The sequence below is a fragment of the Ceratina calcarata genome, unplaced genomic scaffold (assembly GCF_001652005.2).
Source record: "Ceratina calcarata isolate Rehan_Ccalc_2016 unplaced genomic scaffold, ASM165200v1 scaffold351.2, whole genome shotgun sequence".
In the NCBI taxonomy this organism is placed as follows: domain Eukaryota; kingdom Metazoa; phylum Arthropoda; class Insecta; order Hymenoptera; family Apidae; genus Ceratina; species Ceratina calcarata.
In genome coordinates, this window is record NW_017158043.1 from 423,647 (window position 1) to 434,478 (window position 10,832).

The window sequence follows — 10,832 nt, forward strand, 5'->3', positions numbered from 1 at the left end:
GTATGCGTGTCTTCTTTTTAATTTATCTCATTTTCCTTATCTTTTCCTTTGCAAAGGTATTGTTACTCGTAAAGAAAAATCGTACATAATTTTTTAAATCGAGTCACTAAATAATGTCTATGTATGTCTCCGAACTTGTACAGTTAACGCTATTAAAGATCAATCGTGTGATTCGTGTATGGTATCCTTATACTATTTAGTTACTTCACGACAGGTCGTTCTGTCGTTGAGTATCATTCTTCCTTTTAAGCGACACAAATTAAATGCACGCGTCTAAATAGATTGAAAAGAATCAATTTCTCTTTTTTTGGTTTGCGCAGTATTCACTAACTCTGTTTTCTATAATGCGCGTAACAATTAATAATGTAAGTAATTAACATCTACTTTTTGTTTTTCTTTTTTATATATGTAACTGCGTTTCATAACGCCTTGGACGTATGTATTGTTCGCTTTCGTACAAACGATCGTCTAAACGACTACGCGACATCTCGCCTATTTCTGCTGTTGCTTGTAACAAATTTTTAACACTTTTCGTCGAACGATCGATGAAATTTTATTGCAGTTCGCTTTTTCTCCTTGATTAGTTGAATCCATAGATTGGATACGTTTTTTTTCCGATATACTTCGACATAATTTATATTGCTTTCCTTCAGGTACCTCCTTCGCGTAATGATTTCTGCTGTTCCAAAAGCCGTTCCAAGGGAGATGGTCCAGGTCCAAACCACAGAGACTGTTGATTAAGCCGAGCCTTCGCCTGATCTTGACTTGAGGAGTTACAGCCTTGGGAATTAGATTCCCAAGCGTTGTTACTACTAAACAGGGAGTACGTGTTTCCCGTACTGATCGACTGATTCGACTTTGTGTCTATCTGCAACACGATGATATTTTATGATACACAAAATTCCGTAATTAAACCATGAAGCACGTACCTCTAGGGGCCTAGAACTGTTGAAATTATTTCCAGCATCGAAACGTTTGGGTTGCTGTGAGTCCGTTTGATAACTAGTCGATGTTCTCAATGGAATTTGCGATATCATGCTTCCGGGATTGGCGGAGTCTTCCCAATTGTGATAATTTTCCATGAGACTGGTGTCCTCGGTATGCAATTGCATGCCTCTGCTCGATTCCCAACAAGGTGCCGACAGCTGCGAGTGCTGGGTATCTTTCCACAAATTAAAATTGGTTGCTTCGAAGTTTTGAAAAAGCGGATAATTGTTTGCGGACTGAGACTGATTCTTCGACATAGCCACATGATTAGGTAACGAGAATTCCAAGACATCCGAGTTTTTATTATACACCGACGACGGCAATTGCTTCTGCGATATCTGACCAAAAGCGTTTTGGTTGAAGTCGTCTTGACTGAAACTGAACTGAAAGTTCGGAACGGTTGTCGAACTCAACGAGCTACCTGGCGGCATGCTCGACACGTTCGTCGGCATCATGGACGCGGCCTGATGAAGCGTTTTCTGATATGTATTTAAACTCGAAAGAGGGGAGACGCTTGCGATGGTCGAGTTAGCCAGCGCACCTTGATTGTGCAGAGACATCGCGTTGGGTCTGAGATTATTCTTCGCAACGCTCTGTTGTTGCACAGCCAAGCTATGGCTCTGTTGCATGTTCAAACTATGATTTGGTTGCAAGCCCATGTTCGTCGTGAGTTGACAGTTAATATTCTGCGAACCGCTTGGCATAATGTTGTTCGATTGAGTCGAAGGCGGTATTCCAATTCCGATATTTTGATGCAACAGCGAATTCTGTGGCAAACTGTGAGTCTGCGTTCTTTGAAGCATCGGTCTACTCTGACCGGACGGGTGTTGCAAATTGATATTCTGCGACGGTATAGATTGTTGCGGTGGACTAGCGAAATGTCCCTGAATTGAGTAATTCGAGAGATTTCCAGTGTGATTCGGTGTGTAATTTTTGGCAAATTGCGGATTCTGCACGTTGAACGTTGGGTTTTGATAACAAATAGTTCCCATTGGTTGAGATATTCCTGACATTGGAGGCGGAATTCCAGACGTTTGTTCTTTCGGCGCTGGGAGGTGATTCATTTGAGAAGCTTGAGAGACAGCGTGCTGATGCAATTTTACCTTTTTGGTCGGTTGACTTTGACCGGAACTGATTTGACTTTGAACGGTATTCGTAGCGAAAGGCATTAAAGGTAATCGATTTTGAATAGTGATCGGTGTACTCGTAGACGAGTTTGGTACGTTATTTGTTTTCGGTTGTTCACCAACGGCTGATACGGTTTGCTTATTTCCAATTGGTGCAACAACTTTCGTTGGACTCACCGATGTTGCAGCCGCCTTAGCCTTCTTCTCGTTCTCTTCTTCCACGATTAACGGAGACACGTTCTTAAACGTGACTTGCTTCTGTTCGTTTTCAGCACGTCGCATTATAGTCTGCATCGCTATATTCTGTCTCGGTCTCCTAGCGGCAGATTGCACCGTATTGTTCTCAAACGTGTTGGACTCCACGGTTCCAGCCATTGTTGTAGTATCTTTGCTTCGTTCCAACGAACCTTGCGGCTTCAATATTCCTATCCTCCTACCTAAACTGTCCTCCAGCATGTCGACGTCTGCTGAGCCCTTGCTACTCGCGGATTCTGAAAACACTGGACTTGTCGAGACGACGGACTGCCTTCCTTTATTCAAACTGAGCTCTTCCAGCTCTTTCATCAATTCATTGCTCAATCCATTTCCTTCGCTAATAGAGCTAAATTTGTTGTCACCTTTCTCATCTCCTAATGTGATAGCGATTAACGCAGAACCGTTTATTCTATACTGTGCCAAACAGTGGCCCAAACGAAGGATACGAACCGCGCGTAATTTATTGGAAGCTTCAACGTTATCTTCGAGGTCGACGCTCGTGAACTTTAAACACTCGAAACTTTTCTCCAGTGGTAAAAATCCTTGTAGATCACGATCCTCTGGCAGTGGTACTTTAACATACTGATCGTAGGCGAAATCGGCAACGCAATTCTGCAGGGCGTTCAACAACACGCACAGGCTCGGCCAGATTTGTAGCCTAGACGTGAAAGCTAGTTCCTCCAAAACTGTGGGCTTCGTATTAATCCAATCAAGGCACAGTTTGATAGAAGGCAAAGCGAAATACTCAATGATGGAGTTTTTAATCGTGTAAACGGGTAGCAACAGAGCAGACAGACTTCCAGCTATCAGATCTAATATACAATCGCGCGCTATCTTTTCATCGGATGACAATTGTTCGTTCTTCAACGGTTCGACGGTACCACCTACGACAACATTCGTTGTATGTTCCAAGGCGTACAAATTGATCACGAACATTTGAACGAGCATCCAAGAGCTGAAGCTTTCTGTCGCAATTAGAGCTGTCAACGTTTCGGTCAATAATTTCGCATACGTGGAAGCGATCTTCAAATCTCCAAGATTGTGAATAACGCCATGGAGCTTCAAGAAAACCGCTATGTATTCTTGGGACGTTAATTTTGTTTTTCCATCAATGTTGAGGGACGTATCGTTCAGAGCGGAGGACAGCGTTTTCGCTAAATTCGTAGTAGCAACGGGGAAAGGATGTTTCACTGCGACAGACCGTGCATAATGAAACACAGTTGCCAGTTTATTGCCACGTGACGCTTCGAGAAGGGCCAACTGATTGTACGGTTGCCCGCTGGATGGTGACAACGATACTGCATGCCGATAAAACATTTCTGCTTGCTTACTTTCGTTTCTATAACGGGCTATGTCTCCTAAGTGCACAAGGCAATATTGGCACGCGTAAAAACATGAAGATTTGTGAGGCACTGATAACTTCTCAATAGCTTTCCATGGTGATGTACATCCATAAATGTAACCCTTCCTGCAAAACGTTAAGAAAATTTCTCACTAACTGTTCTATAAACTGTCCTATAAAACTTGTTGTTTGGCTCAAAACTAATATTACCTCCTGAACGGTAAATCGAGATCGAACGCAGTACAGATCTCTTGTAATAAAGTCAAATAGAAACCACTAGCGGCCTCCAAACACCAGCTGAGTAAAGCTTGCGATTCACCTCGTTTAGGGTTCTTTCTGTCCTTTGCTTGGGATTGCAATGTTGCTATATAGTTTTTAAATCCAAGGTTCCAAAGTTCTTGTTCGACTTTTCTGTCCAAGGCATACTCTAAATCCAGTATCAGAACTTGTTGATATATTTTTTGTAGTTGCTGCTGGCATACCCATGCATCGCTATCATTTAAAAGATCTCTGCAACGCTGTACTTTGTCCTTCAATGGCTCGGCTTTCCTAAGATAATTACATTTTTATGAACACTACTTCCTCTTATTTCTAAGAACAATTACAGACTTACTTTAAAGCTTGTACAGCTGCGTTTAGGCCCATATTCTGTCTACCTTGAACTTCCAATATAAGATATTTTATCTACATAAACAAAGAATGATGTATAAACATAATTGGACGCATATGCATTTAATATAATAATGTACAGTATTATAGGCAAAAACTCAGATATGTTTTTAGTCTGGGGTACCGTATGTAAGACGATGTCCTTTAAAAATGACGAACAAGGAAGTCTTAAGTATGTCAATGAAATAAGACGATTATTAACTTTAATATTTCCGTTGTAATGTTCGATTTCAAATGTTAACGTCGTACAGTAGGAATCATCAAATATGACTATACATTTAGACCGCAACATTTAAATTCTCAAAGTTACGTCTAAATAAAATATCAGCAAAAGTAATACGGCTTCTTTGATAAACGAAAGTTAACATTTTGCATGTATGTTGCGATCATAGTTAGGTTAACCGCAATCGGATGATAATGCGAATAACAAAACGAGGAATAAGAAGTAACGATGCAAATTTTCGTTTAAACAGAATTACGACTTTATGGGTTGGTAATCGATCGAGAAATCCTTGGAAAATGAGTAAAGGACTTACTTTCACATATTTATGTTAAACTCAAATTGCACCGCATTACCGATATGTACTCGCATGAATTAAAAACTGCACCGCCCTCGCGTTAAACATTTACGTTACTTTCGGTGAGAAACATATGAGAAATTTTCCATAAGTGTAAACAAGGACGTGTAAAATGTTTTATCGAGCCGAACTGTCCTGAAGCATACCGTTCGCATAATACCTGTACGCTACACGCCGATTTTTAATATTCGTGTATCGTGTTACCACAAAGTTATGAAATAAAAGATTCGTAATCGCGCGATTCGGGATGTCAGGTTAGAGGAATGGTAACCGAGGACGGTCTCGTGAAGCGATCCGTTGAAAAATGTTAGCATTCACCTCCGCCAAAATTTTCATGGGCTTCCAACGGAATCATAACGGGCCGAATAATTACCGATCGCTCTCATTAGTATGTACATTTTTTACATTATCTATAATAGTTCTCTGCGATGTTCGATCGATAACTCGGTATCCCTCGATTCTGTCAACTACATGTGGAATTACTGATTTCCATCGATGTCACATAATAATACAAGAAACTTCAGACGTCGAATGTTCGCGGAGAAACATATTATCATTTATGAATGACCGTTGATCAGTTCTACTATTTTAGACCCGTTTCGATTCTGACAAGGAACGAGAGCGAGAAATGGAGAACAAACGAAAAGAGCTAATGTCGCGCGGCCTCCCGAAACAGAAACCTTTGAAAGGCGTGAAACAGATCGTCGTTGTCGCATCTGGGAAAGGTGGAGTTGGTAAATCTACGACCGCTGTAAATCTGTCGACTGCATTAAAAACTATCGCACCGCAAAAGTCTGTCGGTTTACTCGATGCCGACGTGTTCGGTCCATCCGTGCCGTTAATGATGAACTTACAAGAATCTCCTATAGTTAACGATAACAATCTCATAGAACCCCTTGTAAATTACGGCGTGAAATGGTAAGAAAACTCCACGCGGTTTATCTGCATTCTTCAGAATCCTTTAAGACATGGTGTTTCTTGTCGTACGTATAGCATGTCAATGGGTTTTTTGATCGAAGAGAAGTCTCCTGTAATTTGGAGAGGATTGATGGTAATGAGCGCGATTGATAAATTGTTACGTCAAGTAGCATGGGGTCCCTTGGATTATCTTGTTATAGATACTCCTCCTGGGACAGGAGATACTCATCTCTCTATCATTCAGAATCTTCCTGTCACTGGTGCATTATTAGTAACAACGCCTCAAAAGGCAGCCCTAGAAGTTACGAGAAGAGGAGCTAATATGTTTAAACGTTTGAACATTCCAATTATCGGAATCGTAGAAAATATGAGCAACATAGTATGCCCGAAATGTAACAGCAAAATAAGTCTTTACAACGGTGGGACGGAAGCGATCGCCAAAGAGCTCGGTACTATCTACATATGAACACATTTATTAAAACAGATTTGTAGCTTTCTCTTATTCTTTTAGGTGTAGAAATATTACAAAGTATTTCATTATCGGAGAACATTGTAGAAAGTTGCGATAGTGGCAAACCAATCGTGTTGTCAGCATCAAAGAGTATTCCAGCTGGTGCATTCACAGATCTGGCAGAGCGCGTACATTCGTTTTTAGCTAGTCAACCAATAAATGAAGAATGATACATTCTTCCAGGTGTTGTATTTTATATTTATTTAGGGTAAACTTGTAACTTCTATTTACATCTCCAATTATTATTTTAAAATCATCCGAATCAATATCCACTTATCTCTTTTATTTCATCATGGTCATCACGATTATCGTCATGGTCATCGTCATTCCCACTTGTCGCGATATGCTATCCCCTCTCCTATGATAGTTTTTATATCTATAATCTCGAAAACACGTAAAAGATTCGTATATGACGAAGTCTCGATATTTCACGGGTGACTTGCCGCGAACATAGGTAATGTTGTTAATTTATTATAAACCGATAGATATGCAGATATGACGTAATGTAAACGAACTGAAGCAAAAGTACATCTACGGGATATTTTTTGAACAAAAAATGTTTGTTGTAGGTTTTAATACATTCTATCCATTCATGCGCTTACCTAGAATAAATCAATTTGCAACATTTTCGACATCGTTACAAAAATATTCGCGTAAGCAATTGCTAATCATATCATTTGATATTTATTATTTTATAAAGAAGCAGGTGGTCATATCTTTTTTTCTCTTTATTTCATAAATGTAGAATCGAAAATGGATAATAGCATGCTATGTTCCACTAGTATTCATTCTGACGCAAACGCCGAGGTTCATGACGTACCGATGAGCGTACTCATTCGACCTATTCCTCCGATCGTCGATGAAGGAAAGGTTCAGAGTATAGCGAACACTCTGAGCGATCCTGATACGGAATCACTCGTACCGCCCATTGACGTTTTATGGATCAAAGGCAGTGAGGGTAATAAAAATAACTTTGTAAGTTTTATGTAACGTCTTCTAACGTTTCTTGTTCGTAGGAGGTGATTATTATTATTCTTTCGGTGGATGCCACCGATATGCGGCTCATCAGAGGCTCGGAAGGCCATTTATAAAAGCTAAACTAGTACGATCTACGATAACAGACTTGAGATCTTACTTGGGCGGTTCTACCCCAGATTTAAAATAATAATTCATTAATTAGCGATTCTGTAGCGGATATTAAAACTGTTCTTTATTTTCAAATTGTAAGTATGTACGTGAAAAAAATTCAAGGTCGTACTACATTTATATAAAATTGTTTTTTAAACTAAGTAAAGGATTGCATATGTGCATGTATGTTATATTTTTATACATACTAAGTTAGAGTACCAAATTTTCACAGAAAATTCAAACAGTGCGCTACGACTCGCTTATAGAATATCATTAAATAATATGTACAAATGTTTTATAATATCCAAATATAAATAACGTACATTATCACATGTGATCAATCAATCCTTGAAAACATTTAAAGTGTATAAATATATTATATATATATATATGTATGATTTTCCTTGTGTTTATGAAGAGAAGACTTACATAAATGCCACCTATAGATTTGCACGCTTGAAGGTGGGCGTATGTTTAATGCATTATGTCTAATATTATTATCAATACTTACAGTGAGACCAACTTTTCAGGTTTCGCGTTATAATCAAAACTACTTATTCTAATACGAAACCCAAACGTTTCAATAATTATCTAAAAACGAAAAATATCTTTTTCAAAAAACGAATACAGATTGCACAATATTAAATTTGTCTTCAACAACTACACATGTACAAATGTATTCTAGTACTTTAAACGATTAATAATTTGCCAAACATGTATAAATGTATATAGAAACCGGGCAAGTGTTCTGTGATCCTGATCATGCGTAATTATTATTCAATTCTGTTTTTTCTGTGAAGCTGTAGACTTCACCCGAGATCCTTCCTTCCAGGAATCTTTCAACATTTCACTTTTCACGTCATCCAAGTCAAATTCTGAGATAAATTTCTGCCTCAACATGTAACCGGTTGTCTTGTTATAGCTATCACTTTTCTCGGTGTGTGCGTTCTTTATGCCTTTTTTGTCATACACTTTAGCGTTAGCTTCTTTGATAAAATACGGCCTATAATTTTTTGTCATATTCGCTATTAGTGCGTCGGACAGATCGTCGGACAGATCGTCGGGACGACGCGCATGATTATCGGTGCTATTTTTCAAATGATTAGGAATAATAGATTGCTGCAGATGTAGTAATTGCGTGTTAGTTACCTCGCAATCAATTTGCATCATAGTTATGTGATTTGTTGGTGTTGAAAATGTTTCTGAAAATAAGCAAATGCTCAGCACATTGTGAAAGTACTTTTATATGAGACGTGTACTGAACTCTTTACCATTCATAGGAAGAGCTGGAAGCACCAACGACATCCTCGGTCTACCCGTACTGTTCTTGCTCGAAGCTGGCAAAAGCAAATGCTCTCCACTAAACCAAACCACATAAAAAGTATCGTCCCTCCTGCCTAAAGCCTCGAACAAGGAAGCGTGTTCTTTTATAATTGGTGAGAAGAGTTCTACCGCATTCGATATTGATGGGCCTGCCGTTTTCTTAGACGGTTCCGATATGATCTTCTCTGATAATTTCCGCTTTTGCTTAGCCTTCGCTTGTAGTACATGTACACGTGGCGACAGCACAGATTCTCTCGTGGATCTCGAATCTGCTTTTGCTTTTTTCAATGTAGACCAATTGTCTTCATCGGATTTACCTCCGATCCATCGCCTCAACTCATAATCTAAACGAATCGATTCGCTTTGGTTAATGTGCATTGGACACATAGGCTGTGGCATTGATATATTTTTACGAAAATCTTCATCCTCCTCTTGAGTCTGGTCTCCGGATGCCCAAAGTAGCGTTCTACCATGTCTGGTACTGGGTGTCTTAATCGGGATATCGGTGGATAACGTATTCAGTCGACTACTTTGCGAAAGTATATCTCTGTAAAAAGCAAAGCTATGAATCTAAACGAGATTCACTTATGTCATAAATAAATGGTTCTGTTTTATAATTTCCTACACTTACGTGAAGCTATTGACGTTCAACGATACCATAAAGACCATTCCCAAAAGGATTGCAACGTTCCTTTTGTTTGCATTTAAAGTTGTACTCTTGAATTTATTATTGGTACTTGTATCTTTTAAAGATACAAGTTTCTGTTTCAAGTTTAGATTCTCCTAGTGTGAAAAACAATTTTATTAGAATTAACGATGCATCAGAACGTGTAATTATTACTTCGGGCACATTTGTTTTACCATCTTTAATTGCTTGTTTTCCTGCTGTAAATCGTGAATCTGCTTTTCTAATGAAGATACGTATTCTTTCTTCTTCTTTCGCGACAGACAAGCCGATTCTCTGTTTTTAATCATCCTCTGCTGCCTTTTTAATGCTTTCATCTCACATTCCTGTCGTCCAGCGAAATTAATGTCTGGAGTCTCATTCTTTATTACAATAGGAGTAAAATTTGAATTGTCTGTCCTAATCACTATCGGTCTACACTTAGGTGAATCATTCCTTACAACCACGGAGGTACATTCGACTGGTTTATTTTTAAGAACCAAAGGTGTATCAATTATGTTTACTCTTTGGTCGCTTCCTGACGTGTACACATTTGAAGTGTTATCTATTATTTTTACATAATTCTTCTGAGGAAGTTGAATCGTATTAGTTTCTGTTTTGATTTGTACAGACGGTAACTGTATCGATGTTTGAACTTTGTTGCTCGCACTGGTCGGAACTAAGCGAGCCATAACAGGATACGATGTATAATTCTTCTTAACATTTTGATCAAGCGCGACACATTTTTGCGCGCTTAAGAATATACCGTTTTGAGATTGTTCTGGGAAATATATAAATACATAATACGTTTAAAGATAATATTATAATAGTAATACTGGTAAACAAATAGTAATACTGGTAAACAGTCTATCTTACCATCAGTGAGCAGTTGGACATTATTTTTCGATTCTACTCGGACGCGCTTAGCGCAATTTTCCTTAGAGAGAATGAATTGATTAACATCTTGAGATTTAAGAGGTACAATTTTAACTTCTTTCCTAACAACTCCATTTGTAACAGGTTCTGGAGATATAGGTGGAGAAACATTTTGGGGTGGAGAGATGGGTGGCGTCTCCAGAGTCGTCTAAATCCAATCAAAATGTGTGAACATTAAATTTACTTTAATCAGCTTCTTAGAATATTATAAGCATACCTTAAAATCAGACAAAGAAGTTGTAGAGTTTATTTCAACTTGAGAATCTAATTTATTAGATTCACACTGACTTAAAGCAGGAGATAAAGGTAACTGTACATAAGGACTCACAGGTTCTAGTTTAATGTCCATCTTTACATCATCGTCAACGTCTATATCTATAATCATAATTAATTA

General features: G+C 38.6%; 4 protein-coding genes across 10 annotated transcripts in view; 2 read left to right on the forward strand and 2 right to left on the reverse strand.

Moving 5' to 3' along the window:
• Position 1: 1 nt before the first annotated feature.
• On the reverse strand, positions 2 to 4,998 carry LOC108625383 (protein SMG7). 2 transcript variants are annotated; one of them, XM_018025367.2, is made up of 5 exons: positions 4,917 to 4,998; positions 4,325 to 4,395; positions 3,922 to 4,260; positions 930 to 3,837; positions 2 to 868 (listed from the first exon to the last, which is right to left on the reverse strand). In XM_018025367.2, the coding sequence occupies exons 2-5, from the start codon at positions 4,354 to 4,356 to the stop codon at positions 650 to 652; spliced, it is 3,498 nt and encodes a 1,165-aa protein (XP_017880856.1). In that variant the 5' UTR covers positions 4,357 to 4,395; positions 4,917 to 4,998; the 3' UTR covers positions 2 to 649. The 2 variants fall into 2 exon arrangements, with proteins under 2 accessions (XP_017880856.1, XP_017880854.1); XM_018025365.2 differs by lacking the exon at positions 4,917 to 4,998 and adding an exon at positions 4,505 to 4,901.
• A 144-nt stretch (positions 4,999 to 5,142) lies between these two features.
• On the forward strand, positions 5,143 to 6,613 carry LOC108625385 (NUBP iron-sulfur cluster assembly factor, mitochondrial). Of its 2 annotated transcripts, none has more exons than XM_026813923.1 (4): positions 5,143 to 5,346; positions 5,551 to 5,876; positions 5,952 to 6,325; positions 6,388 to 6,613. In XM_026813923.1, the coding sequence occupies exons 1-4, from the start codon at positions 5,263 to 5,265 to the stop codon at positions 6,555 to 6,557; spliced, it is 954 nt and encodes a 317-aa protein (XP_026669724.1). In that variant the 5' UTR covers positions 5,143 to 5,262; the 3' UTR covers positions 6,558 to 6,613. The 2 variants fall into 2 exon arrangements, with proteins under 2 accessions (XP_026669724.1, XP_026669725.1); XM_026813924.1 differs by having other exon boundaries at positions 5,572 to 5,876.
• On the forward strand, positions 6,482 to 7,845 carry LOC113464399 (sulfiredoxin-1). 5 transcript variants are annotated; one of them, XM_026813926.1, is made up of 4 exons: positions 6,693 to 6,841; positions 6,957 to 7,040; positions 7,133 to 7,345; positions 7,404 to 7,845. In XM_026813926.1, exons 2-4 carry the CDS (start codon positions 6,980 to 6,982, stop codon positions 7,550 to 7,552), a joined length of 423 nt encoding a protein of 140 aa, XP_026669727.1. In that variant the 5' UTR covers positions 6,693 to 6,841; positions 6,957 to 6,979; the 3' UTR covers positions 7,553 to 7,845. The 5 variants fall into 5 exon arrangements, with proteins under 5 accessions (XP_026669730.1, XP_026669728.1, XP_026669729.1 ...); XM_026813929.1 differs by lacking the exons at positions 6,693 to 6,841; positions 6,957 to 7,040 and adding an exon at positions 6,482 to 6,570 and having other exon boundaries at positions 7,170 to 7,345; XM_026813927.1 differs by lacking the exons at positions 6,693 to 6,841; positions 6,957 to 7,040 and adding an exon at positions 6,483 to 6,570.
• The window catches only part of Atf6 (bZIP_ATF6 domain-containing protein ATf6), a 4,653-nt gene continuing 1,391 nt past the window's right edge, over positions 7,571 to 10,832 (reverse strand). Inside the window, exons 3-8 of the mRNA XM_026813938.1 lie at positions 10,656 to 10,826; positions 10,379 to 10,586; positions 9,700 to 10,283; positions 9,470 to 9,621; positions 8,787 to 9,385; positions 7,571 to 8,717 (exon numbers count right to left, since the gene is read on the reverse strand). Of these exons, the coding sequence (XP_026669739.1) occupies positions 8,293 to 8,717; positions 8,787 to 9,385; positions 9,470 to 9,621; positions 9,700 to 10,283; positions 10,379 to 10,586; positions 10,656 to 10,826 (2,139 nt within the window). The 3' untranslated portion in view covers positions 7,571 to 8,292. The remainder of the gene's footprint in view (positions 8,718 to 8,786; positions 9,386 to 9,469; positions 9,622 to 9,699; positions 10,284 to 10,378; positions 10,587 to 10,655; positions 10,827 to 10,832) is intronic.

Excerpts from the sequence above, each read along its gene's own strand:
- LOC108625383 (XM_018025365.2), bottom strand. The coding sequence starts at position 4,672 with ATGTTGCGGTCTAAATGTATAGTCATATTTGATGATTCCTACTGTACG. Across the intron at positions 4,261-4,324 it reads GCAGCTGTACAAGCTTTAAA|GAAAGCCGAGCCATTGAAGG; the intron begins GTAAGTCTGTAA and ends TAATTATCTTAG. Across the intron at positions 869-929 it reads ACAGTTCTAGGCCCCTAGAG|ATAGACACAAAGTCGAATCA; the intron begins GTACGTGCTTCA and ends ATCGTGTTGCAG.
- LOC108625385 (XM_026813923.1), top strand. The coding sequence starts at position 5,263 with ATGTTAGCATTCACCTCCGCCAAAATTTTCATGGGCTTCCAACGGAAT. Across the intron at positions 5,347-5,550 it reads ATTACCGATCGCTCTCATTA|ACCCGTTTCGATTCTGACAA; the intron begins GTATGTACATTT and ends CTACTATTTTAG. Across the intron at positions 5,877-5,951 it reads GTAAATTACGGCGTGAAATG|CATGTCAATGGGTTTTTTGA; the intron begins GTAAGAAAACTC and ends TCGTACGTATAG.
- LOC113464399 (XM_026813925.1), top strand. The coding sequence starts at position 6,944 with ATGTTTGTTGTAGGTTTTAATACATTCTATCCATTCATGCGCTTACCT. Across the intron at positions 7,041-7,132 it reads ATCGTTACAAAAATATTCGC|AATCGAAAATGGATAATAGC; the intron begins GTAAGCAATTGC and ends TCATAAATGTAG. Across the intron at positions 7,346-7,403 it reads ATGGATCAAAGGCAGTGAGG|GAGGTGATTATTATTATTCT; the intron begins GTAATAAAAATA and ends TCTTGTTCGTAG.